The 27,688-nt window shown below is 37.9% G+C and overlaps 1 protein-coding gene across 5 annotated transcripts in view; it reads left to right on the forward strand.

The window, feature by feature from the left end:
- OPHN1 (oligophrenin 1) overlaps nt 1–27,688 on the forward strand; it is a 314,749-nt gene that overhangs the window by 222,488 nt on the left and 64,573 nt on the right. For all 5 annotated transcript variants that reach the window (XM_081043828.1, XM_081043829.1, XM_081043826.1 and 2 more), the window contains exons 16-18: nt 10,513–10,597; nt 15,346–15,404; nt 16,570–16,675. In XM_081043828.1, coding sequence (XP_080899954.1) covers nt 10,513–10,597; nt 15,346–15,404; nt 16,570–16,675 — 250 coding nt within the window. The remainder of the gene's footprint in view (nt 1–10,512; nt 10,598–15,345; nt 15,405–16,569; nt 16,676–27,688) is intronic.

Raw genomic sequence — 27,688 nt, forward strand, 5'->3', positions numbered from 1 at the left:
TGTATAAAGTTGGTTGCTGTGTTATTTGATGCACAGATATTCATAGCTATTCTGTTTTCATTTTGAGTATGGCTTTTAGCATCCAAAAGTGTCTCACTGAATGCTTTCTGGGATGGAAATCTATTTTGTTGAATCCTGAGTCCTTTTGTGTGGTAGATCTTCACTCATTCCTTAATTTTCCTCTCTTGCTTCACTTCCTTTTGTCCATTCAATTTCCAAAGGGTAACTCCATCTTATGTTTGCCTTCATCTTTCCTAGAAGCAATACCTTTTGAAGTCTGCCTTTTGAAGACCGCTTAGAATGCCCTTCCCTAAGTGCTCTCTGATCGACCCTGACTATTTTTCAGTAATTTTGCACTTTGTATAGACTTTCTGCTTTTACATTAATTTTATGCCTTCAGCCCCCTCTTTTCTCATGAATGCACTTCTTTGCTGTTGCTCCCTGCAAAGGTTTGTGGAGGGGGAATATGAGTGACAACTCACTGAGACTTGGTGTTTCTGTTCCTACGGACAAGTAATTTGGAATGTGGGTATTTTTTGTTATGTGGAGGCCATGAGTCTGTGTTCTATATTTTTTCTGGTGGTGGAGGCCGTGAAGGGAGCTTTAGATTTACATGGCCACTATTACTTTGACATAAACACTTCCCATTTGATGCAAAATATTTTAATGGCTTTGCAAATATTTTAATGGCTATATGTGATAGATAAAAGGACCAAAATTGATCAGATCATTTTCTTCTTGTTGAGCATTTCACTTGTTTCCCTTTTTGTGATGACATGTTTATAGATGAGTGAATCCCAGTGTATTCTTTGGCTAGATTTGCCCAAGTAGAATTATTCCTCAAGGTTATAAATATTATTAATAACCTTGAGATAATTAGCATCTGAGGAGAACAAATAGGCCACAGATGGATTTCTTTTAAGTTGCTAAGTAACACAGCCTCTACCCCCTTTTAGGTAGCACCTCTCTCTCCTACATATATAGCATGAACCGAGTCTGAAAGAGATGAGAGGCACCAGTATGGCTATTTCTGGTATTTATGACCAGCCTCTCTGCTCATTGATGGAACTGTGTGCCATTACTAGTTATTTAATATAGAAAGATCTCCCACTGCCATAGTTTGTAACATTTATTGTTCTATAAATGGATTATCCTTTGTCACTGTATTTGTGACACACGTCTTATATACAGCAACAACAGAAGAACAAGTGACCTTTCTTTCAGCTATCTTTTAGTGTGACATCCTGGGTTTTAAAACTGAAGAAGGGGGGGGGGGGATGAGTAAGAGCCTGAAATACAGCTATCAAGACTGTTACTTGGTGTTTGTCTTTCCGTACCTGACTTATTTCACTTAGCATTATGTCCTCCAGGTTTATTCATATTCTCACAAATGGCAGATTTTTTTTTTATCCATTCATCCATTGATAGACACTTCGGTTGTTTCTGTGTCTTGGCTGTTGTGAGTAATGCTCCAGTGAACAAGGATATGCAGCTATCTCTTTGATCTTAAGTGTTCTCACCACACAAAAAAGTAACTATGTAAGAGGATGTTATTGTGCTAATATATTAATGAGTGCATTATGGCAATCATTTCACAATTTATATGTATGTCAAAATACCACATTTAACGTCTTAATATGTGTTAGTTATATGTAAATAGAGTATTAAAATATAAAAAAGACTGTTACTTGGTGAAACTGATCAATGCTCACAGCTTAGGCATACTGCCTTCCTAACTTGTGTCAGAATCTCATGGGTTCATTTCTGCCTACAGCTCGTGTGAGTCACTTCTCTTTCCATCTCTCACTTGATCAGTTTTATCAACTGCAAGTAACCAAAGCTGAGCTTCCTAGTTATGCAACCAGAATTTTTGCAGTAATGTCATATTACAAACATTTTCTTGAGTACTTTGGACACTGATGTTACACGTGTGTTTTAGACGAGTCACTGTACCTTTCTTGCGGTTGTGGGCTTATTTACTTATTTATTTATTCATTGCCTCTAAATTTAGGGAAAACACCATTGTACCTTCACTTGGAGTGGTGGTTAGAACTTTGAGGAAGATACTTATGTGATTATTTTTACACTCAATCTTGTTATCTGTCACGTTACATGACAGGAAACCAGCCACACCCTAGAATCATCTTCGAGAAGTTGTTACTAAAAACAAGCAGATTCCTAGGCCCAATGAGTCAATCTCTGTCTTGGGATCCAGTTGTCTGCATTTTCCAAAGCTCCCCAAAAAACTCGTGCATTTGGCACGTGACTCCATATGCTCATTTTGGGGGTGCACAGTTTTAATGCATGCTTTCCATCAAATCATGATCCCAGTACAGCTCTCGAGTAGTCCCCTCTGCGCCAGTTTTTAGGACTTGTCACCCGTGCAATATACCCAAGGCATTTGCCAGGGTGCAGTCAACACTTCATTGTTTACTATGCTTAGAAAGTCCTTCCCTAATTAAGAGGCTATAAAAATTCACTATTTTTTAATGAATTGTTTGATGGTTATTGTTTTTTTTACATTTTAACTCTTCCGTTGATTTGAAATTGAATATATTGTTTGGTTGTGAAATGGAGATCTAACTTACTTTTTTTCCCAAATAGTGAACTTGCTAAGCTCCATTTATTGAACACTTCCTTTTTCATTAATTTACAATGCTGCTTTTATTGTACATTAAGTTCTTATATTTTCCGTGATCATCTTTTCTAGAGCGTTTCATTTTTTCCACTGATCTGACCTTGTGACTGCTGTTGCATCGTTATTACTTTTCCTATAAAGTAGCACAAATTCTCCCCAATTACTCTTGTTCCATGTAAACTTTAAAACTTTTATCATGTACCAGAAAACATAAGTTTGTTGGCATTTTGATTTGAATTGTATTAAATATATAACTTAATTGGAATCAAGTTGACAAATCTTCAACATTTAGTCTTTATATCTGGAATCACAGTATGTTTTCATTTATGCAAGTTTCCTTTATGTTTTACACTTTTCTTTAAATAAGCCGTAAATAATTATGGATATTTATTCCCAGGTTTGATTATAAAAATAACACACACACACACACACACACACAGCCATTGTTTTTTGGATTTTTTTCCTATTAAGCTTTTGAACTGATTATTGCTAGTATATAGGAAGTTCATGGTTTTGTATCTTTATTTTCTGACCAGGGATTTTAGTAAGCTTTCTTGTGAATTTGAACAAGTATTCAGTTGCTAATCTTGAGTTTTCAGGTAGACAGTTATGTCATAGGTAAATAATGATTATTCTATCTTGTAGTTTCTGTTTCTTGTTTAGTAACATTAGCTTTTCCATTTGTGTTTCTTAATTTTATTAGATAGCCCAGTGGTTCACCACCCTTACCATTCATTAAAATCACTTGGGAGGAGGGGTGCAGGATGGAAGATGAGGGTAAGGGGGATGAAATATATGGTGATGGAAGGAGAGCTGACTCTGGGTGGTGAACACACAGTGGGATTTATAGATGATGTAATACAGAATTGTACACCTGAAATCTATGTAATTTCACTAACAAATGTCAATAAGTTAAAAAAAAATAAAAAAAGACTCATCTCCAGAGATTCTGATTTAATTCACGTAGGGTGGAGCCTAGGCCTTGTCATTTTGAAAAGCTTCGCAGATTTTTCTAGGAGCTAGATTTGAGAATCATTGTTCTAGACACTCTGACTCAATGATAAGTAATAGTACTGAAAGCAGGGTTCGTTTCTGGCTTCTGGTCCTAAGCTTCTAGTGTTTCACCATTAATTGTTATATCAACTGATTATTTGAGACCGATTCAGTGGCTCTGGTGGCAGGTCACACTGGCTCATAACACCTGATTGTACACATATTTTCCCAATTTCAAGTTCATTGACATCTGCGTTGATAGCTTGGTGTTGGCCCCATTCCATTAGAAATAGGCAAATGGTACAATCAAGGCTTTTTTCCTCCCCCTGCCCAACATAGTCATTAATCACTTACCAACACACCACTACAGGCCTTTATTGGGTTAAAGAAATATCTTTCTGTTACTAGGCTAAGAATGATCTTTATCTTCGTTACTATTTGAATTTCACTGTAGTCACCTTTAATTATATTGACAATTTCTACCAGCAGAGTTTTAAAACCTTTCTCACAGTAAATGGATTTTTTTTTAGAGGAATGCCTGTATTTTGATTGTTCAGAATATTTTTCTTCTTTTGAACTACATTGACTTTTCCTAGCCTTAATTACTTTTCAGTTTGTTTTATCTATTATTGCATTATAGACAAACGGGAGTCACATTTGAATTTGTATTATACTTGCCTAAAACATTCAGGTCCAAATGGGTAAAAGAGGAAAAAAATGACTCCAATGATCAGTTCGGAGGTGAACCACAGATTCAGAAAGCATTGTGTTTGAATGGAAAAGAACAGTTCAGTCACCAACCTAGATGAACAGATGGACTGCATGTTCTCCAGATAATCCTCTATAAATACTATCTTGTCACGAAGATGTGCGTAAGAATTAGGTAATATAAAGCTGGAGTTGGCATTCCCTGAGAACTGGAATGCAGAAATCATCATTTTGTCAGTTACGTGCCGACCCATAAGCTCTACAATCAAATGAGGTGAAATTGGGGTGGATGGTTTCTTAAGAAATGAGGGAGCCTTAAATCGGACACACATATGGCTAAACTGATGGCCACTCTACTTCCACTGAGAATGAAAGAGGCCTTGAACAGGGCCAAGATTTTACACAAATAAGGCTGCAGTATGCTTCGGAATATACCAATGTCTAGTTTATATAGGAGGATATCATTCTCACTGCAGAAATTGAAATGTTGATTCCTGTAGCCAGGATTCCTGTGCCTTTCCCCATTGCAAAAGATGGAGCCTACCTGTGACATGCCAGACACTCTCCTGGGAGAAAGGTTTATACAGGTGCACTGGAGAAGCACAGGCATAGACCCAAGTGGCTGCCCCTCTGGAGGGCACAGGCAGTAAACATTGGGGCACCATTATGGTGCCTTCTCTACCAGTATGTGGAGCATAAGAGCTATGGGGGTGTGGCTACCCCCACCTATACAGAGGGTGCCCACAAAATGTATACACATTTTACGAAAGGAAAACTGTATTAAAATTGTAAAGACTAAACATATACCGATCACAAAAGATGAATCCAAGTCACATTTGACTTCTGCAATGACAAGAGGTGCTCAAAGTAGTTCCCATCAGCGTCCAGACACTTCTGGTTACAGTGAACTACTGCTTGAGCAACGCTGACCAACATGTCCACTTGTATACATTTTTTTGGCACCCCTGGTCGATCAAGTTGGAATATATAGATCAAGTTGGCAGGAACTGACATATTGTGTCTTCTGTCTGTGTATATGGACTACCTCTCTGTTTGTTTAAATCCAAGATTTATTTTATTAGGGTTTTATAGTCTTCTTGATATACATCTTGTACGTATTTTGATAAGTTTATACCTAAGTATTTCTTTTTTGGGGGGTGCTAATGTAAATCTTCTAATATTTTAAACTTTGTATTTCAATTGCTCATTGCTGGGATGTACAAAAGCAATTGACTTTTGTTGTATCCTGTGACCTTGCTATTAGCTGGTTACAGGATTTTCGTCGTCATTGTTGATTGTCATGCCCTACATAGACAGTCATTATATCTGTAAACAAAGGCAGTTGTCATTTTTCCTTCCCAATCTATTTATCTTCTACTTCATTATCTTATTAACTTGGATTTCCACTGTGATGTTGAATAGGAATGGCGAGAAAGGACATCTTCACTTTGCTCCTGTCTTTCACTGTTAAATGTAATGTCAGTTGTATGTTTTTTGTAGATGCTCTTTATCCAGCTGAGGAAGTTTTCCTGTGTCACTAGTTTACTGAGAGTTTTTATCGTGCATGATAATAGATTTGTCAAATACTTTTTCTGCATCTACTGATATAATCAGATGGGTTTTCTTTAGTCTGTTGATGTAATGAATAACCATTGATTTTTGAAAATTTAATCAGCCTTGCATATTTGCAATAAATCCCATTTGGTCGTGGGATTTATACAGTGTTGTACTCTATTTGCTAATATTTCGTTCTGGATTTTTGTGTTTATGAGAGATACTCCTTCTGTATTTTTCCTTTATTGTAATGTCTTTGTATGGTGTTAGTATTAGAGTAATGCTGGCCTCATGGAATGAGTTAGGAAATATTCCCTTTGCTTCTATTTTCTGGAAGACACTGTAGAGAATGGTATAATTTCTTCCTTAAGGTTTGGTAGGATTTACCAGTGAACAAATCTGAGTCTGGTGCTTTCTGTTTGGGCAGGTTATTAATTATTCATTCAATGTCTTTAGTGATACCAACCTATTTAGATTGTTCATTTCTTTTTTGTGTGAATTTTGGTAGATTGTGTCTTTGGAAAAATTGGTCCATTTTATCCATGTTACCAAATTTACAGGCATAGAGCTCTTCATAATATTCCTTTATTTTCCTTTCAATGTCCCTCTTTCATTTCTTATTCATAATTTGTTTCTTCTCATTTTCTTTCTTTATTAACCTGCCTAGAGGTTTGTCAATTTTCCTTATCTTTTCGAAGAACCATCTTTTAGTTTTGTTGATTTTCTCTTATGATTTCCTGTGTTCGATTTCATGCATTTCTGCTCTAATTTTTTTTAAAGTTTATTGGGGTGACAGTGGTTCGTAAAGTTACATAGGTTTCAAGTGTACAATTCTGTATTACATCATCTATATGTCACATTGTGTGTTCACCACCCAGAGTCAGTTCTCCTTCCATCACCATATATTTGATCCCCCTTACCCTCATCTCCCTCCCCCCACCCCCCTTACCCTCTGGTAACCACTAAACTATTATCTATGTCTATCAGTTTTTGTTTCTTTGTTTGTCTTGTTCCTTTGTTGCTTTCAGTTTTATATTCCACATACAAGTGAAATCATATGGTTCTTGACTTTTTCTGTCTGACTTATTTCACTTAGCATAATAATCTCAAGATCCATCCATGTTGTCACAAATGGTACTATTTCATCTTTTCTTATGGCAGAATAGTATTCTATTGTGTATTTATACCACAACTTCTTTATCCATTCATCTATCGAAGGACAGTTTGGTTGTTTCCATGTCTTGGTCACCGTAAATAAAGCTGCAGTGAACATCAGAGCCTTCTAATTTTTTAAATTTCTTTACTTCTGCTTCCTTTGGGTTTAATTTGTTCCTGTTTTTGTTTCATAAGGTTGAAGCTTAGAGTGATGATTTTAACTCCTCCTTCTTGTCTAATATATATATTCAATGCTATCTATTTCCCTTTGAGCATTGCTTATGCTGCACCCCACAAATTTTTGTAAGGCGTATTTTTATTTTCCTTTAGTTGAAATATTTTAAAATTTCTCTTGAGATTTCTTTCTTTTTTTTTTTGACTCATGTAATTTAGAAGTATGTTGCTTAATCTCCAAGTATTTGGGAATTTTTCAGATATCTTACTTTTACTGCTTTCTGATTTAATTTCATTGTAATCTGAGAGCAGATTTTACATGATTTCTATTCTTTAAATTTGTTAAGGTGTGGTTCATGGCCCGGAATGTACTGTATCTTGGTGAATGTTCCATATGGACTTGAGATGAATATGTGTACTGCTGTGTTGGATGAAGCAGTCTGTAAATGTGAATTAGATCTAGTTTATTGATGGTCATTTTCAATTCAGTTACACTGATAGAGGGATATTGAAGTCTCCTGCAATAGTGGATTCATCTCCTTGCAGTTCTGTCAGTTTTTGCCTTACATATTTTGATCTTTTGTTGTTGGATATATACCTGTTAAGGGTTGTTATGTCTTCTTGAAGAATTAATCCTTTTATGTAATGGCTGTTATTAGCCCTGATAATTTTTCTTGATCTGAAGTCTGCTTTGTTTGAAATAAATAGAGCTATTTCAGCTTTCTTTTGATTGGTAGCACAGTATATCTTTTTCTATTCCTTTATTTTTTATTCTATATGTGTCTTTATATTTAAAGTGGGTTTCTTGAAGACAGTGTATAATTGAGTCCTGTTTTAAAAAACACTTTGACAGTCTGTGTCTTTTAATTGGTATGTTTATACCATTGGTGTTTTAAGTGATTACTGATATCATTGGATTTATATCGTATCTTTTACTGTTTTCTATTCGATGTCCTTGTTCTTTATTTCTCTTTTTCTCTTTCACTTTTTTCTGCCTTCTCTGGGTTTATTTGAGTATTTTGTAAGAATTTGTTTTTCTCTTCTGTTAGCATATGAATTATCCTTTTTTATTTTTTTACAGATCACAAAACACCTTTATTACCCGTCAATTATACTTTTTTGTTAAACATTTTTTTAGTGGTTGCCCTTGGCATTTGCAACATACATTTACAACATATCCAAGTCTTCTTTCAAATAACACTCTACCACTGCACGAGTAGTGGTACCTTATAGTAGAGTCTTCCTGATTCTTTAATCCCTTATAATAATATCATCATTCATTTCACTTACCCATAAACCATAATCATTTGAACACATTTTGCTATCATTTTGAACTTTGACCTGTTAGATCAATCAAGAATAAAGAAATAAGAGGTTTTGTTTACCATCATTTATTCCCTCTCTCATACTCTTCCTTTCTTTATGTAGATCTGAATTATTGACCTATATAGTTTTCTCTGTAAAGAATTTCTTGCTTGTGTGGTTTCTAAAGGGAAGTGTGATGTAACTTTTCTCCTTGCTCCTCCTTTAGCAAGGTGTTGTTTTTTTCCTTCCAGCTTTTATCAGGATTTTTTCTTTATTTTTGATTTTTAGTTTGAATATGACTTTTGTCTGGGGTGGGGGGGCGAGGGTCTGTATCTTCCTTGGTGTTTTCTGAGTTTCCTCGACCTGTGGCTTGGTGTTTATCATTAGTTTTGGGAAATTCTCACTCATTATTCCTTCAGATATTTCTGCTGTTCCCTTTTCTGTTTCTTCTCCTTCTGATGTTCTCATCACATGTATGGATGTCATACATTTTGTTATTTACCCACTTTTCTGGGACATTCTGTTCTGTCTTTTTCATTCTTTTTTCTCTTTACATTTCAGTTTTGGAAGTTTCTATTGACATTTCTTCAAGCTCACTGACTCTTTTCTCAGCTGTGTCTAGTCCACTGATGAGCACATCACAGGAATTCTTCCTTTTTGTTATGGTGTTTTGATTCTAGAATTTCCTTTGACTCTCTCTTATAGCTTCTATCTCTCTACTTACATTCTGCATCTCCTCTGTTAGGTTGTCCACGTTGTCCACTACAGTCGCAGGCATATGAATCACAGTTGTTTTAAATTCCGAGTCTGTTTCAACATCTTTGTCATATCTGAGTCTGATCATGATGCTGTGTCTGTCTTCAAACTGGGTTTTTTGGATTTTTAGTATCTCTTGTAAGTTTTTATTGCAAGCCGGATATGATGTAATGGGTAAAAAGACCTGAGGTAAATAGACCTTTAGTGTGAGGTTTTCTTTATCTGGCTAGAGTTTCGCCTGTGTTTATTGTCTGCTGTATTTGTAGGTGTGAGAGGCCAAACTTATTTCTGTGTCCTCATTTTTATTTCCCCTGTTGTCTGGTTTTCCCTAGAGACTTCTTACATTTTGTCACATAAGCATATTATTTTAGTCATAGCTCCCTGTTATTATGCAGGTATTGTAAGATGTAAGGAGAGGGGTAGCACATACTACAGTCCTATAATTATGTCTTAGTCTTATGCCTCTAGCCTATGATCTTCACAAGTGCTTCTCGGTTTTGTTTCCGTTTTTCACTTAGAAGACAAAAGAAGGCAAGCTGGCCTGTAGTTGGAAATTTCCCTTTTCCTACGTCAGTTAAGCGCTGGTAAAACCCCAGTACATTAGGGTCTGATAAAATAGTTTTTCTTGAGGATAGACCTTGTTAAGAAAAATGAAATACTCTGTGCATGTGTTTTGAAAGGTTACTTTTTTCTCTCCTCGTCTTTGAAGCATGGAAAAATGAGAGCATTTTTCTCAGATCTTCACTGTGAGAACCTGATAAGACTCCTGGAGGGAAAAGTCACAAAAGTGTGGGGTCATCTCTAAGACTGGACCCCCTTAGAACTTTTCACTCTCAAACTTGTCCGCATTGAGCCTCTCGCAATTGTCTGTTACAGATGAGATTTTTCTGTATCTGCCTGTCTATCTCTTCAGTTTTGGGGACAGTAGTTTGCCCTTCCTGTGACCCCAGGCCTCTGATTGATCTAAGAGGAATTCATTTTCTGTTTGGTCCCCCTTTTTTTGTTGTTGTATGAATGGAAGAGATGCTTTCCAAGCTCTTGACATCCCAACTGAAATCAACACGGGGATTTTTGAGATGTCAAACACATTTTTGTTATAAAGCTTTCATCTCTTGAAAACTGATTAGAGTAACTGTTTTAATTAATGCCCTTTATATTTATTTTAAAGGGGTGCAGAATATAATCTTTTGGGACATTAACGTTTTTTCTTGTTTTCTTTTCTCATATAGATCCTAAATGCCCAGGAGATGTTGATTTTCATAATAGTGACTGGGACATTAAGACAATCACCAGCTCTTTGAAATTCTACCTCAGGTATGCCTGATATGATTTGGGACTGTGCTTTCTATAGCTGATGAAATTGGTCGGGATGGAAATTGGAGTTTGGAGTTGATGTGGTCCCAGTTTCAGGAGATTGGATTGGATTGCTAAAGAAAAAAGAAGATTGAAAAGGATTTCTGTCAAAGAAGAATGTGCATTAGACAACATTTTTTTTTAATCAGGGAATTTAAGCAAGGAAAGCATCAAAATAACAGAATGGTTATTAAAAAAATGGTTTTCTTTTGGGGGGGAGATTATTTTAAAAATTATTCCCTTAAAATACTTGAATTTTTGCCATTGTGCAGAGATAGTGATGTCACGATGGGCTCACTTGTAAAATCAGGAGTTGTGACAGTTCAAGGTTGTTAGAATCTTTTGATGGATAACAACCATTTTGAAACATTAAATTTCATTTGCACAATCATAATGTGTGCATTTGTGTGTGTGATGTTTTACTTCTCATGCTTTAATTGATATAATGGGAAAATAATCAAGAAAATACAACCATAAAAATATTGGAACTAAATGAAGTGGCAACAGTAGGAAAAAAAATTTACCAGCAAAATTTGGGGATGCACAATGATGATGGATATGTTGTTCAGTTTATTGGCATAAATTTATATTGTAAAATATTTGTTACATACATACGTTTTAAACTCACTCAGTTCTTACCACACTTTATGTGCCTTGTATACACCATACATCATGTGCTAAAATGTCTTCTTTTCAATTATTGTACTTTTTAGGCATTAAGATACTTAAGCCCTGGGAAATATTAATCTAGTATAGATTGGGTCCAGATATTGCAGTTAAATAACCTTCTTCTGTAGCAGCATCCTAGATCCTTATGTAAACATGAATGCTGTTTCCAGGAGTATTTCTCCAACATCTGCCAAATAAGAAAGGTACTGTAGTTGGAGGGTTTAAGTCTATGCTAGTCAGGGTACTAGTTGCTCACAGTGCCAATATCATTGTCTTTTTCTCACCATAGCTCTGTAAAATAGGTGGTACTGTTGCTCATTTTCCAGATGAGGAAATTGAAGTGCACCCTCTCCCCTCATAAGTAATATCCATGGTCACAGCTCATATTATTTGAACCTAAATATCTCTGACTTATAAGGCCACTTATTGGAGCGTCTTCTTTCCATATTCCTTACCCCCAGGGACTGTGGCCTTTTCGAAGTTGCTTGGGTAATTTAGTAAAGACAGAGCATAATCTGCTATGCTTACTTTCAGGACTCGTGATGATGAGAATAATGAGAGTAAATGGTTCTGTCTCTAGTTTCCTTCAGAGGAGTCAGTTTTTCTCAGAGATTTATATAGCTTAAGTCCTTACTCACATCTCACATCTTTCCCAGCTCTTCCCATAATCAACAGTGTGGCTCTTTTGAAAGACGGGAAGATCAAGCCTGAAAGTGCAAGTGGACAGCCCCCACCCCATTAAGAAATATTAGGCCTTAAGACTCTTATCCATGAGCCTTAATGTGCACTAGCCAATCAACACCCTTTAGACGTCTCAAAGATATCAGTATTTTCAGAGTGGGCGTCCTCCATCTGTATTCTAGGTACCTAACTCACCCTTTATCACCGCCATTTCCAGAAAAGTACTCTAAAAACATATTTTCTCTGTCTTGTATCTTTAATCTCTCTCATCCAACTGGCTCTTTCTTCTCAGCATATAATATACTTCCATAGTACACATTTCCTTGACCCTGTGCCTTCATTCATTCATTCAATCCACCATTTACTAAATCATTCAGTAAACGTTTCCCAAGTGCCTACTCTAAGTTTAGCATGGTGCTAGGCAGTAGGCATACAGCTGTGAGTAGATATGGTCACTGCCTGGAAAAAGGCTGTAGACCAGTGAGGGAGCCAGACAAAATAGAAATAATGATACAAATACAACAAGCTGTAATACGTGCTTTGAAGGGAAGGTACAAGGTGCTGTGAAGCCAAATAATGGGAATACCTGATTTATTCTGGTTGTTTGTTTAAACTGAGGTTTGAATTTGAACTTGAAGTCAGCTGGGGGGAGGCTGTTCCAGACAAAACCGAATATACAAAGGCCTGAAGCAAGAGGAAGAAAACCCCTTCTGGAAAACACATGTACCACTATGGGTGGAGTATTGAGTACAGAGAGGGAGGGAGAGACATGTAGGGACCAGCTCATGCAAGGCCTTAGACGACATTGCAAGAATTGTGCTCTGGATATATCCCATTCCTCTTAAGAGGAATGGGAGTACATTGAAAGATTTCTAAGCAGGAGGTTGCATGATGAAATTTTGTATTTTGGAAAAAAAGAGAGATCAGATCAGAGGGAGACAAATAGGGAGAGATGGGAACCAAGTAGCAGGCTATTGCTGCCATTCTTGGACCAGGAAAGTGCAGTGGAGATCCGTCGAAATAAGCATAGTTGAGAAATTTAGGGAGTAAAATTGGATATGAGGATGGGGGACAGGAGACAAAAGAATGACTTCCACGTTTCTGGCCCATACAACCAAATGATGGTCATACATTTACTGATTTGGGAAACATAAGAAATATACTAGATTTGAGGGAGGTGACAAGTTAGGTTTTGCCTATGTCACATTTGGGTGTCTTTGAAGAAGTCAGGGCAAGATGTTAAGCAGGTAATTGGCTATATGGGAAATAAATATATAGGAATGGAACTCAGCAAAGAGTTCTGAGCTTGAGCTAAAAAATGAGAATCACTGACAAAGTAGATGATAGCTGGAGGCAGGAGCTTAGACCAGATTGCCTAATGAAAGACGTACTTCACCCCCTTCCCAACTAAACTCCAAGATATGAAATAATATATCCTCCCTGTGGGTACCTCCCAGTTTGCTGTTTAACCCCCTGCAATCGGACTCCCACCCTCTCTGCTGCACTGAAGCCACCCATGGCAAGGTCACCAGTGACTGTCAATGCCAAACACAGTGGACTATCTCAGCCTACCTTACTTAACCTCTTTGTAGCATTCGAAGCTGTTAAAAGCCCATTTTGAAACGTTCTCCTCATTTGGATTCTCTTGTCACTTGCTTTTGGATTTTCTCCCACCTCTGGCCATTTTTGGCAATACCCTTTAGTGACCTACCTACTATTTACCAGGGCTCTCCTCTCTTTTTACTACACTGGAGAGTTGGGAAGATGAAATATTCACAGGGGCCAGGACATGAAAATGAGTGTGGAATAGACTACGTTCACATGAAACATATGGCAGGGAACCTTTATTTGCATAGAAATCCCTTTGTTTACATATAAACAGCAATAACCTTTTCTTCCACAAATAATCCTACGCGCCCAGTGGAGCCAGATCTTTCAGTTTCTCAATAGAGATAGAAAGTATGGATTTTTTTTTTGGTGAAATATCTCAGTCTTTCATGTTCTGATGACTGATTCAATCCATTTCTTGTTTATATACTATTCTGGACAAATGAGAATTGTTGGAAGGCGTCAAGTAAGCGTTGGCTGCCAATTTGCTCTCTCTCTTAGAGCAGTATTACCTGTTCTCCTGGTTTTAACCACCCTCCCAGGTCCAGGATTTCTATATCTACTTCTCAGATCTAGAAGGGCACTCCATCCATCTTCCTAACGGACATCTCCCTTTGGCTATCCCAGAGGCCCCTCTGACTTAGCATCTCCTCTTTCCTCTGAATCAATTTCTGTTCTGTACACTCACCCAAACCAGGTTGCTCTCTCTATCACCAACATACCCAATCATTGAAGGAGTTCTGTCTTTAATGTCTTTCAAATAAGTCTCCTCACCTTTTCCTTCTATCCCTAATGCCACCATTTTTGTTTAGGCCTTTATTATCTCTTGCCTGGATTACTACAGTAGTAACAGTGACAAGCAGTACAGCATAGTGGTTAAGAGCATGGACTTGAGACAGGCTGCCTAGTTTTGCATTTACTACTTGTGTGGTCTTGAGTGAATTATTTAACTTCTCTGAACCTCAGTTTCCTCATCTATAAAATGGAGATAATAGCAATATCTACTTTCTCAGGTTGTCATGAGGAATAAATGAGTAAATGTATGTAAACCACTTAGAACGATGAACAGTTTGCTATCATTATTATTATTATTATTATTATTATTATTAGATTACTTCCTTTTTCTGAGCCACCTACCACCTTCCTTTATTTTATTATCATGCTTATCCCATTGCATTGCAAATTTTGTATATGGCGCTCTCCTCACTCCTTGGAGGTCTGGACTATGTCATATTTACCTCTGGATCCCCAGTACTCAGCACAATGCCAGACACAAATAAGTGCTCAATCAATAATTTTTGACTAAATAAACCTAGTTGAACCTCAGTTTCCTCCTCTGTTAAATGGGGATTTGAATAACTGGTACGCCTCACAGGATGGCTGGAAGGATCAAATGGAAGGGTAGATGTTAAAGCATTCTGGAAACTCAGGAACCATCAGACTGCAAGGACCTCATAGTAGCATTCAGTGTGGGCCCACTTGGAATTTGGCAGGATTGGTTTGTGCCTCTTTTCATCTGGACGAATGAATTGGAGACCTTGATCAAGGTCTTGGCCCACACTCTTGTAGGTCTTCTGTTGAATGACTAGCAAATAGGATTCCTCTGACAAAGTTTCCGGTGAAGAGAGAAATGTATGTAATCACACTAAGCTGTGGGGCTCAAAAGCTTCAGCCTTGCAGCCCACAGAACTGAGAATGTGAGGCCTGGCTAACTCCTTCCCAAAGGAACTTACCATCTTCATTTATTTCAGGAATCTTTCTGAACCTGTCATGACCTATAGACTACACAAAGAGCTGGTCTCTGCTGCCAGTAAGTATTTCTGTTGCTAGTCACTTGTGTTGTCTGGCTTATTCATAATGTTTACAGCAATAAGTCTAGAAAACTGCTCCAGGGGAACTAATTGAGGGGAAAAAAACACACACACAGAGTTTGTCCACTACCAAATATTTTGTTTTTCATACATCAATGTTAGTTGAGTGGCTTGGAGAAAACTGGCTAACGTGAAGGATGAGACAGGTGACTTTCTTGATCAATTGTCCCCTTCCACCAGAACAAGAGTGTTGGCTCACACTAGCAGGGGACAGTGCAGTGCTTCCATTACAGTTGCTGTTTCAGCTTTTTCCCAGCACTTTGCCCTTTCAAGTGCTTTTCAGTTGTGTTGTGAATTACTACTCCTCCTCTTTTAGTGTTAGCAGCACATTTTCTAGGTTATGAAACTGCAGGCAGGGGTTGAGAGGTGCATGGGAAATAGGCATATAGAGTCACCGCAAAAGTTGACAGCTGGAGGAGCCTGAAAAGTTTGGGCCCAGGAAGCACTATATGAGTCTTCCTGCCTACTTCAACACGAACCGTCTTCTGCTTCGTGCCCTATGCAGGGGGCAGGAAAAAGAATCAGGGGACTAGCCCTCATAATGAATCTTCACTGAGGCAAGATACCTTGGATTTTTTACTCTGAGCCATCTCAGTGATTTTCACAGGAACCCACAGGCAGAAGCGTACCTCCTGGTACTACAAGGATGGTGGGTGGGCAGGGGTTTCCAGCTGGAAATTTACATGGGGTACTTTAGGAGCAAATTGCTGTACCCAGAATTCTGACTTCCTCGGAGATAGCCTTCTCTCTTCTCTTCTCTTCTCTTCTCTTCTCTTCTCTTCTCTTTTCTTTCTCCTCTCTCTTTTATTTTCTTCATCTTTCCAGGCCTACTTCCTTGTTTTTATCTCTCTTTTTGCCTTTATCTCTCTTTTTATCTCTCTTTTTGGTTCTCTCGTCTTTCTCTCTCTTTGTCTCAGTGTCTTTTTTTCTTGGTCTCATTTTGCCACCATGTCTCTGTGCCCATTTATCTCTCTGTGTCTTTGTATCTTTCTAACACCCTTGGTGTCTTTGATTGTCTCCCTTTGCGTGTGTGCATGCACGTGTGTATGAGGGTTTGCTTGACCCAAATGCCCAGAAGGCAAAAGTCTCTCTGTTTTCTCTCAGAGTCTGACAACCTGGATTACCGGCTGGGAGCCATTCACTCCTTGGTGTATAAGCTACCGGAAAAGAATCGAGAGATGCTGGAACTTCTTATAAGACACTTGGTCAAGTAAGTAACTTCTGGGGTTTCAGGAAGAGTTCCTATTAGGGGACTGACCCACATGGTAGCACTGTGCCTCATTAAGCCCCAGCCCTCAACTTCTTTATCCTGGGTATGCTGAGTGCTCTGCGAGGAACATGATGTTACCTGGACCCTTGTATATATTCTCCCAGAGTCATCAGGTATCTCATTTGAGGAGTTGAGGGGTAACATCAGGTAAAGTGCTCTGAACACAGGCTTTGCTGTCAGATGACTCTGGTTTTGAATCCCAACTCTACCACTTATTTAGCTACATAATCTTAGGCAAACTTCTCTTAGCCTCTGTTTGGTCATCTGTAAAATGAGGATAGTATTGCCTACCACACAGAACTGTTGTGTGGATTTCAATGAACACGGGTAAACTGCATGGCACATAGGGGGTTCTCAGGAGATGGGAGTTATTGTTAAGATTATGGTCAACTTCTAGCTTGGGTGTGGCAGGTTGGAACAGACAGCAGCATTCCAGAGAGTCGGCCTGGTGATAGGCTCCAAAATGGGTGGTTGTGAGGAGCATGTGTGCCCTACGGTGGTTCTCCCTGGCCAGAGGGTCAATGTTGTGAATAAAGATGAACTTACTTGACTCACAAACATCCCCCTGCTGCCTCTAAGGAAGCAGTACTGTGCCGCCGAAAGCACTCTGGATTCAGGTTCTACTTGTGCTACTAGCTTCCTTGATGACCACAGATAGGTCACTCTCAAGGCCACTCCCAGTACATTAAAAAGTGAAGAAATGAGACAACAAGGTTTCAAAAGTCTTTTATACATTTTACGTGTTTGTATTTAACAAAATAAAGCTATCAGCACTCTCCAAAAATGTGGTGTTGATATATTTTAACATCATTTGGAGAGGATCTCAAACACCCAAAATCGGGCCCTTAGTACAGGTGAGGCTCTGGGCTAAATGGCCCTCGTGGCCTCCCACCTGTGATAAATCCTGATCACTCTGCATCTCTGGATCTTGAGTTCCCTGTGTTATAATGAGATACTTCTGAGATCTGATCAGGCTGTGACATTCTAAGTTGTTTTTCTGCTTTGTTTTTTTAAACACTTCTTATAGCAAATGAGTATTATAGACATTAATGTACATAAATAGGCAGAATTAACAAGAGGGTGGCTTTTCTATTTATCACCAATGTTTGCAGCTTGGGCTAGCAGAGAACATTAAGAGGCATTTTCTTTTCAAAGAGTTGTTTGATAACCTCAGTAAAAACAAAAATCCACACATTTTCATGTTAATTTGAAGATGCAATTGCCCTGGGGCAAACAGACTTTGGGTTCACTGTTCAGCTGTATCACTAATTTGCTCTGTGACCTTAAGAAAGTCCCACCTCATCTCTGGACCTCAATTTGTTTTTCTGAAATCTGAGGGGACTGGAATAGCTAACCTTGAAAGGGTTCTTCTGGCTGTGACTCTCAAAGAGTCTCAGTGTGTGACAGGAGCCAAGGACTTGGATGATGATTCTCCTGTTAGTGGTGGGTGAGCAACACCTGCCTCCATCTACCCAAGGTTGTCCACCTTCCTTCCCTCAAGAATCTTGGTCCACCCAATCCCCAGAACAAAAGGAGCAAGAGGCAACACAAACATACAAGGCACAGAAATAGAAAGACAAATACTCTTAAATATATGAAAAACAGCTCAAGTTCACTCACAATAAGAAAAGTGCAAATTAAAAGTAAATCGAGGTACCATTGATTGGCAAATCCTAAGGCTTGACTACATTGTCTGCTGATGAAACTTGGGGCAACAGGTACTCTGATAGACTGCTGGAGTGGATGCAATACAGACCTAAGGAGGGGAATTTGGCAGTCTCTAACAAATATGTATATTCACTTACCCTTCAGCAAACACACTTTTGGGCATCCACTTTGAAGACACAACTCCAAATACAAAAGCACATGTGCACAAGCTTCATCATTGTATCATAAGTTTTAATAGTGAAAGATTGGAAACAACACAGATGTTCAGCAATAGGGAACTAGTTGAGTACATAATGATCTAGTCAAACTGCAATATTATACAGTCATAAAAAAGGATAGAAATTATCTATGAACTTTGTCCTTGTAGTGATTTCAAGAATGTGTTACAAATTTCCAGCATGTAAAGCAGACAACAAAAACCCAAGGTGTAAAACAGGATATTTAATATGTTACCTTTTTTTTTGTAAGAAAAAAGAGAAATAAGAATACATGAGAATATAAACACATATTTTCTTTTGTCAAATGAAGCACCATAAGATAAAAACTAATGACTCAAAACACTAAACATAGAGTTACTACATGACCCAGCAATTCTACTCCTAGGCATGTACCTAAGATAAATGAACCCAAAAACTTGTACACAAATATTCATAGCAGTGTTATTCATACTTGCCCAAAAGTAGAAACAACCAAATGACCGTCAACTGGTGAATGGAAAAATAAAATGCGGTATAAACACACAGTGGAACATTATTCAGCCATGAAAAGGAATAAAGAAGTGATACATGGATAAACCTTGAAAACATTATGTTAAGTGAAAAAAGCCAGACAAAGAAGGCCACAGATTATATGACTCCATTTACGTGAAGTGTCCAGAGTAGACAAATCTATAATGACAGAAAGTAGATTAGTGGTTGCCTAGGGCTGGAATGTGGGGACATGGGAGGCAATGGGAAGTGACTGCTCATGGTAATAAGGTTTCTTTTTGGAGTTGTGAAAATGTTCTGGAATTAGATAGTGATGATGGTTGCACAACTCTGAATATATTAAAAAGCATTGACTCGTACCCTTTCAAAGGGTGAATTTTATGGTATGTAAAATATATGTCAATAAAGCTGTTATAAAACAAACTAATGAAAATGGTTACTACAGGGGACATCTGGTGAATAGGGATGAGAGCTAGATTTCTCTGAGTCCACCTCCTGTGGTTTTGACTTTTGAGCCATATTCGTGTATCACATATCCAAAAGGTAAAATTTAATCAAAAGGGCAACATTATAAACCCTAAAATTAAACACAAAAAGCAAATGAGTCTAAGTGTTTATCAAATTGATAACATCAATACATAGAGAAAACAACTATTTCAACTAATCAATGCAGTCTTCTGACTCATACTTAAAGACATATAATCTAAAAACAGAAGTGCAAAAAACTTGTAAGCATCATCCAGTATATTTATTACTACTAATCATATCATTATAATTTGAAACTACTTTATATGTTTATATACATATTTATGTATATAGTATATATCTCACAAGGATAAAGCAAGTATGTTAATTATCAAAAGCCAAGATTTACAGTGTAAGAAAAAGAGATAAAGATACAAAATTTAAGATGTAAAGAAAAAAATTCTATAATGGTAAAGTTGAATTGAGAATGCCAATATGATTAAAAACCAAAACAAAAACTGAGTCAGTCTTGAAATGATTCCACCCCAAAAAGCAGTGAATATACATAATGCCCAGACCGTGGTTTATAAATAACGTTCCCCTCTCAAAAGTACCAAGGCTTCTTAGAGAGATGGCAGATACCAGCTCTTAGGTAAGGAAAATACAAAGTGAGTCTTGGATAAAGTATACCTTTGTAAGCACAGAACAGCTCAAAGATGAATGAGATCATGTCACCAGAACACAGGAACCTGCCTGGAAAGGCTGACACTGATTACATCCAGGGCAAGCAGCCCGAACATCAAAAATAATAAATATTGTATTTGATTATAACACTTTGAATAAATAGAAATTTATGGGAGGTAGGTAGAATCAGGAAATCTCTTTATTATAGAAGAATGCCAGCTAGTAAATATGGGAGGAGTGATAGAATTAGAAAAACTACTGGTTTGCAACTTCAGTGCCCTGTTTCAGGCATGGATCAAAACCATTGGTTGACGAAATGCCCATCAGTAGATGACTGGATTAAGAAGCTGTGGTACATTTATACAATGGAGTATTACGCAGCCATAAAAAGGAAAGAAATCTTATCATTTGCAACAACATGGATGGATCTAGAGAACATTATGTTAAGTGAAATAAGTCAGAAAGAGAAAGACAAGTACCATATGATCTCACTTATATGCGGAATCTAAAGAAAAGAATATGTGAATGAACTAATCAGAGACAGTTTTGAGGACACAAAGGAAAAACCGAGAGTTGTTAGATGGGCGGGAGGGGGGGGTTGGAGATAAGGGAAAAGGTGAAGGGATTAGGAAGCAGCTGGTAACCACAAGATGGCCTCAGGGTTTTTTGAAAATTAATTTGGGGAACGTATTCAATAATGTTGTAAAGATTTTGTTGGGTATCCGATGGACATGCGTCCTGTTTGGGAGACCACTTCAGGGACACTGTGGATGCCTGATCATGGTATTGTACACCAGAAGCTAAACATTAATGAATGCCAACTATAATTTTATATATATAATGTGATGGCTCGGTGTGAGGTCAGAAGGATAATGGATGGGGGCAGGGGGGTTCACAGTGTGAGGGATATAAATGATGAACGTCTAAGTATTACCTTGTCTTGTACACCTGAAACTAATAAATTTTAAAAAATAAGCACTAAAAAAAAACGAAAACAAAAAACAAAAAACCATTGGTTGAAAGATTGTTTAGGAACAAGATAATCATACATTTTGAATGTATTACCCACAGATTACTTGTTAATTACCAAAGGAAAAATGTATCTTTATGGTGAAGCTATCTGGCAAGCAACCACCACCTTAATTAATTGGTAACAGTTACCACCGCTAACAATGTACAAACTGATCTTCTGTGCCTCAGGATAGGATACAGTAAAAGTATACAACATAAACTGAAATAGTTTTGTCAAAAAAGTTTAACTGGGTCAAGTTAAGCTTTTCTAGTTGACAGGAAATGCAGGATACAGAAAAATACAGAACATGTGATATTCTATAAGACACTGGCTTGGACCGTTCAAAAAAGTCAACACCCTTGAAAAAGAGGTAGGGGTTACGTTCCATATTAAGACATTAAAGAAACATAAATTGATGCAGTGTGTGAGCTTAGATCGGCTCTAGGTTTGGAAAACCTAACTATAAAACAAACATTTGCATGACATTTGAAAAAAATGTGAATAGGGACTAGATATTAGATTATATATAACTACTGTAAATTTTTTTAGATGTGAAAATGTTACTGTGGTTTTGTAGGACAGCACTCTTGTTCTTTGGAGATGAATGCTGAGGTATTTAGGGTTGAAGAAATTTACTGAATTTTTTAAAAAAACTTTCAATTAGAGTTGACATTCAATATTATATTAGTTTCAGGTGAACAGCATAGTGGTTAGACATTTATATAATTTATGCAGTGATCCCACTGATAAGTCTAGTACTCACCTGGCACCATGCATAGTTATTACAATATTATTGACTATATGCCCTATGCTGTACTTTACATCCCCATGACTATTTTGTAACTGTCAATTTGTACCTCTTAATCCCTTCATCTTTTTCACTCAGCCCCCCAATCCTCCTCCTAGCTGGCAACCATCAGTTCTCTGTATCTTTTGAGTCTGTTTTGTTTGTTCGTTCAATCTGTTCTTTAGATTCCACATATAAGTGAGATCATATGGTATTTGTCTTTCTCTGTCTGACTTATTTTAATTAGCATAATACCCTCTCGGTCCATTCATGTTGTAGCAAATGGTAAGATTCATTTTTTTTTATGGACAAGTAATATTCCATTATATATATGAACCACATCTTCTTTATCCAGTTGTCTATTGATGGACACTTAGGTTGCTTCCATAATTTGGACATTGTATATGAAATGTCCTTCTTTGTCTCTTGTTCTAGCTTTTGTTTTAAAGTATATTTTTTCTGGTATAAGCATTGCCACCCCAGATTTTTTTCCATTTCCATTTTCATGAAATGTTGTTTTCAGTCCCTTTACTTTCATTCTGTATGTGTCTTTTGATCTTAACTGAGTCTCTGGTAGGTAGCAGATGTAATGGTCTTCTTTTCTTATCCATTGAGCCACCATTTGTCTTTTGATTGGAGTATTGAATTCACTTACATTTATAGTAATTGTTGATAGATATGTAGTTATTGCCATTTTATTTACATTTTTTATTTTTTTCTTCTTCTTAAATAAGTCCCTTTAACATTTCTTATAATACTGCTTTGGTGGTGATGAACTCCTTTAGCTTTTTCTTGTCTGGGAAGCTCTTTATCTGTCTTTTTATTCTCAATGACAGCTTTGCTGAGTAGAGTAACCTTGGTTGTAGCTTCTTGCTTTTCATCACTTTGAATATTTTGTGACAATCCCTTCTGTCCTGCAAAGTTTCTGTTGAGAAATCAGGTGATAGTCTTATTGGAGCTCCCTTGTAAGGTAGCTAACTGCTTTTCTCTTGCTGCTTTAAAGATTCTCTTTTTGTCTTTAACCTTTGGCATTTTAATTATGATGTGTCTTGGTGTGGGCCTCTGTGGTTTCATCTTGTTTGGGACTCTCTGCACTTCCTGGACTTGTATGTGTCTTTCCTTCTCCAGGTTAGGGACATTTTCCGTCATTGTTTCTTCAAATAGGTTTTGAATCCTGTACTTTTTCTCTTCTCCTTCTGGTACCTCTATGATGTGAATGTTGGGGTATGCTTGATGTTATCCCTGAGGCCCCTTAAACTATCCTCATTTTTAAAATTCTGTTTTTCTTTTTGCTGTTCTGATTGAGTGTTTTCTGCTACCTTGTCTTCTAAATTGTTGTTTCAGTTCTCTGCTTCATGTAATTTGATGTTGATTCCATCCAATGTATTTTTCATTTTAGTTATTGTATTCGTAATTTCTGACTGATTCTTTTTTACGATTTCTGTCTTTCTGTGTAAGTTCTCACTGAGTTCATCTACACTTCCTCTAAAATCCTTGAGCATCCTTATAACAAGTGTTTTGATATCTGTTTCTGGTAGATTGCTTGCCTCCATTTTGGTTCTTTTTCTGGAGTTTTCTCCCGTTCTTTCATTTGAGACATGTTTCTTTGTTTCCTCATTTTAGTTGCCTCCCTGTTTTTATTTCTGTTTATTAGATAGACCTGCTATGTTCACGAGTCTTGGCAGGGTGGCCTTATGTAGTAGGTGTCTGTTGAGACCCAGTGGTGCAGTCTCCCTGGTCACCTTAGCCAGGTGCTCCAGGTGTGGCCCTCGTGTGGGATGTGTGTGTCCTCCTGTTGTAGTTGAGCCTTCATTGCTGTTTGCACATCAATGGGAGGGATTGACCCTGAGGCTACTTGGTTGTGAGGACTGGCTGTGACTACAGTGGAGGAGCTGTGGTGTAGGGAGTGACCCTGTGGAGCATGATTTGCTTTAGCAGGGCTCTGGTGGCTTCCCAGTCTGCCTGTTGTGTATGTCGTTTGTGGAGGTGTTTGGGTGGTGCTCTGGTATGGCATGAAGCTGGCCACTGGTGTGTTGTTTTTGGGGCTTCTTTGGAGGAGCTCTGGTGTAGACCTAGGTCAGCTGCTGCCTGTGCCCAGCCCAGGGCCACCTGGTAGGAGCTACAAAATGATCTGAGGTTGGTAGCTGCCTGTGCTGGACTTGGTGGTGACTGGAAGGGGTATGCTGTGAAGTGAGGCCAGATGCCACTAGTGCTGGGGGGCACTTAGCAAGAGGTACAGGGCACGCCAAGGTCAGCCCCTGCTAGTTTGGGTTTTGTAGACCTTTGAGAGATTTTAGGAAAGTCTGCAGCATGGGCTGAGGCTGGAAGCTTGTGAGCAACAGATGTTGAAAGAGTTGGGGTGGGGTGTCAGGGAATCAACAGGGTGTGGGGCAAGTGTTCTAGCCCGCTTGATGGAGACTCAGATATGGTGCCCACCTCTGCCTACCAGCTAGGCTGAGGGAAGAAAGGAAGAATGGTGCCTGCCAGCACTTCTGTCTGGCAGAGAGCTGTCCCTCCATAGCTTGCACTGAAGTCAGACAATTCAGTTCCTCCCCCTATGCCCCTGGAGCTTTTCCAGCTGCTGTCCTTTTGCGGGAGGTTAGGGCAAGTGTTTGTGAGTCTGTGCATGGGCCCTTTTAGAAGATACCTTGGTCTATAGTCCCCTCTGTCTCACCAGGTTGGAATCCCTGCTGATTTTCACAGGCATCTGTGGTGGGGGCTCCTCTCCCTGGTACTGGTGCTCCAGGCTGGGACCCCTCACTCCTCAGGGGGTACCTCCACAGCTGAGATATCCCTCCTAATTCTTAAGTGCTGCACATGGGTGCAGGACCTGCCCGTTCCATGTCTCTACCCCTCCTACCAGTCTTCACATGGCTTCTTCTTTATATCCTTAGTTACAGGACTTCTGTTCAGCTCATCTTCAGGTGCTTCTAAGGGGTGGTTGTTTTATAATTTAGTTGCAATTTTGATGTGGTTGTTGGAGGAGGCAAGCACAACATTCATGTATGCTGCCATCTTCATTGGAAGTATGAAGCAATTTACTTTTGAAGAGTTCAGAAAAAAATACACTCAGAGAAAAAGCAAATGTAGTAAAATGTTAATTCTTCAGTCTAGGTATAGATAGTATGAGTGTTCATGGTACTGTTATTTGCATTTTTTTGTATGTTTGAAAACCTTTGTAATCAAAAGTTGTAGGGAAAATACAAATAAAAAAATAAGCTTAGTCCAGTAGGGAAATTAACACAGGAGAAGAAAATCCATTTTCTTTTAAAATTCACTTCATTATCCTGCCTTCCAATGCTGCTTTCACAATCTATATGATAATTATATTGATTCCTTTCTAATATGTTTCCACTGCCAGCCCATTTTCTAGGCCAATAACAGGCAGACAAAAACTGACCTCAGCTAATTTGGGGTTTCCTATTATGCAGTTCTTTTTTGTTGGTACCTATAGTTTCCATTAAACAGAGGTAGGAGAATAATACAGGTCACCTCCCCCACCATCTCACTACCAGTGGAATATTACAATGGAAACAAGCCTGAGGCCTAATTCTGCCACTCATATAGGTATTTATCAGCAAGAAGACACAAAACTACTTGTACAACCTGTTCTGTAAACTCAATGAAGTCCCAGTTCTATTTTTTAAAGATATTCTAACTGTATCTTGCATGAAATGTTCAATCGAAGCAGATGAGGTAATATTACAGCAATACAATTGAATTAGGCAATAAACTCCTGTGATATAATCCCCAAATACAAGACCCCTGTTTAATCGTAGGCCTGGACAACTGTTCTAAAGGATGTGGGCTATTAGGCTTACTGGAGTCTTCTTGTTTTTGTAATAACACTTATGTTATTTCAGAAGCAATACCATGCATTGGAGAGAGTATAGAAAATACAGAAAAATGGTAAAAGCTTTCTATGGCCAGCATCTAAAAGTCACTACTATTATTATTAGTGCATTTTTTTCTGGATCTTCCTGTGAGTGTTTGTGTTCATGTATACACACACCCACACACATTTGCATTTTTACCCAAATGAGATTATGGTATTCTGCAACCTACTTTTTTTCAATTCAGCAATTTCCATCCTTGAAGACTAGGTTAACAATTCCCCAGTTAACCCCAAAATGCCCTTTATAGGTGGTGCATCCAAACTAGTACTCAGTAAAGGGCCACATATTATATCTACTTCTTATGTCCTTTTCATTTTTTTAAAATCTAGCACAGTCACTCTTTTTTATGGCTTTGGCTTGTTGATGAGACTAGACCAATTGTTCTGGAGCGTCTTAATAGTTTTGTCTACTTTCTTCATTGTCACACTTTTCAGCTTGTTCACTCATTTCCTTTATTTCTTGTAAAATAGAGGCTATCTTTAAAGAGTAGGTGGGTTCAAGTTAACTATTTTTTGGTTAGAACACAAGATGATGTTGTGTGTCTTATGCTGCATCACATCTGAGGATGCATATTGGTTGATCCACCTTACTGATTTTAAGATTGACCATTACTCTATTCTTCTCATCTGTCTATGCAAGTTTGGGAGTGTCTATACACTATTTCTACTCAATCCGTATATCTTGGCATATCTAAGCAGTGAGAAATCATTTTACCATCAGTCGTGCTAATTTACAAGGCCCTTGATGTTGATTGGAGATGAAGTTAGCTGAACCTCACAGTAACCCCTCTAGCTCCTGATTAGAGTCTTTTAAATACCAATCAATTTCCCTAGAGTATGTAAGTGTGTATTTCCTATCAAAATACTACAGTCATAACTAACCTATCCTAGGGTATACATGAAAACTAATAAGCCCATGTATCAAATTTCACCCATTCTGAAGGTCACTTTTCTTTTTCAAATTATAACCTGAATTCTGGATGCATCTTTGAATCAATGGTGTCTTAAGATCACTGTTGTTAGGCAGCAGTTTTGATGTAATTATCATAATTTCTGCATGCATGCACTTGGTAATAGCTGCTCACATTGTAATCATTTTGGTTAAATTATGTTCATTGTTGAGTTTATTTTCTATTTAAAATGTCTTCAATAATATTACACGATGATTTGACAAGGAAATGATTTTTCTTTCTTAGTGGTACATGAAATAATGGAGTACTTGCAATTGATGGCATTGATGAAATTCAGGACATTGTACTGGCCATATTGAGGTATTTAAAGTAAATTACATGTAATGTCGCACTAGTAGAGGAAACCAAAGCTGTCTGTCCTTAAGAGCAGCATCTTCAGGGATGGGGACTGCTCACTTTGTGACAGACACTCTCCCCCTCCATTAGTATCTTGTCCTTTAAAAAATGTTTTATTATGAAAGATTTCAACTATATACAGAAATAGAAGGAATAGTCTAAGAACTCTCCTGTGCCCATCACCTCGCTTCGGCAGTTGTCTACATATGGCCAGCCTTGTTTCATCTGTGTGCTCACCTATTTCTCTTCCTCCCATATTATGTTCAAGCAAATCCAAAGTATTATTATATTTCATCCATAGATATTTCAGTATGCATATCGAAAAAATGAAAAACAGAATACAGTTATCACGTCTAAACGTAAATAATTACTTAATATCAAATATTCTGTGCTCAAATTTCCAGTAGTCTCAAATGTGTCATATGTTT

Source organism: Rhinolophus hipposideros (genome assembly GCF_964194185.1).
Source record: "Rhinolophus hipposideros genome assembly, chromosome: X".
NCBI classification, from domain to species: domain Eukaryota; kingdom Metazoa; phylum Chordata; class Mammalia; order Chiroptera; family Rhinolophidae; genus Rhinolophus; species Rhinolophus hipposideros.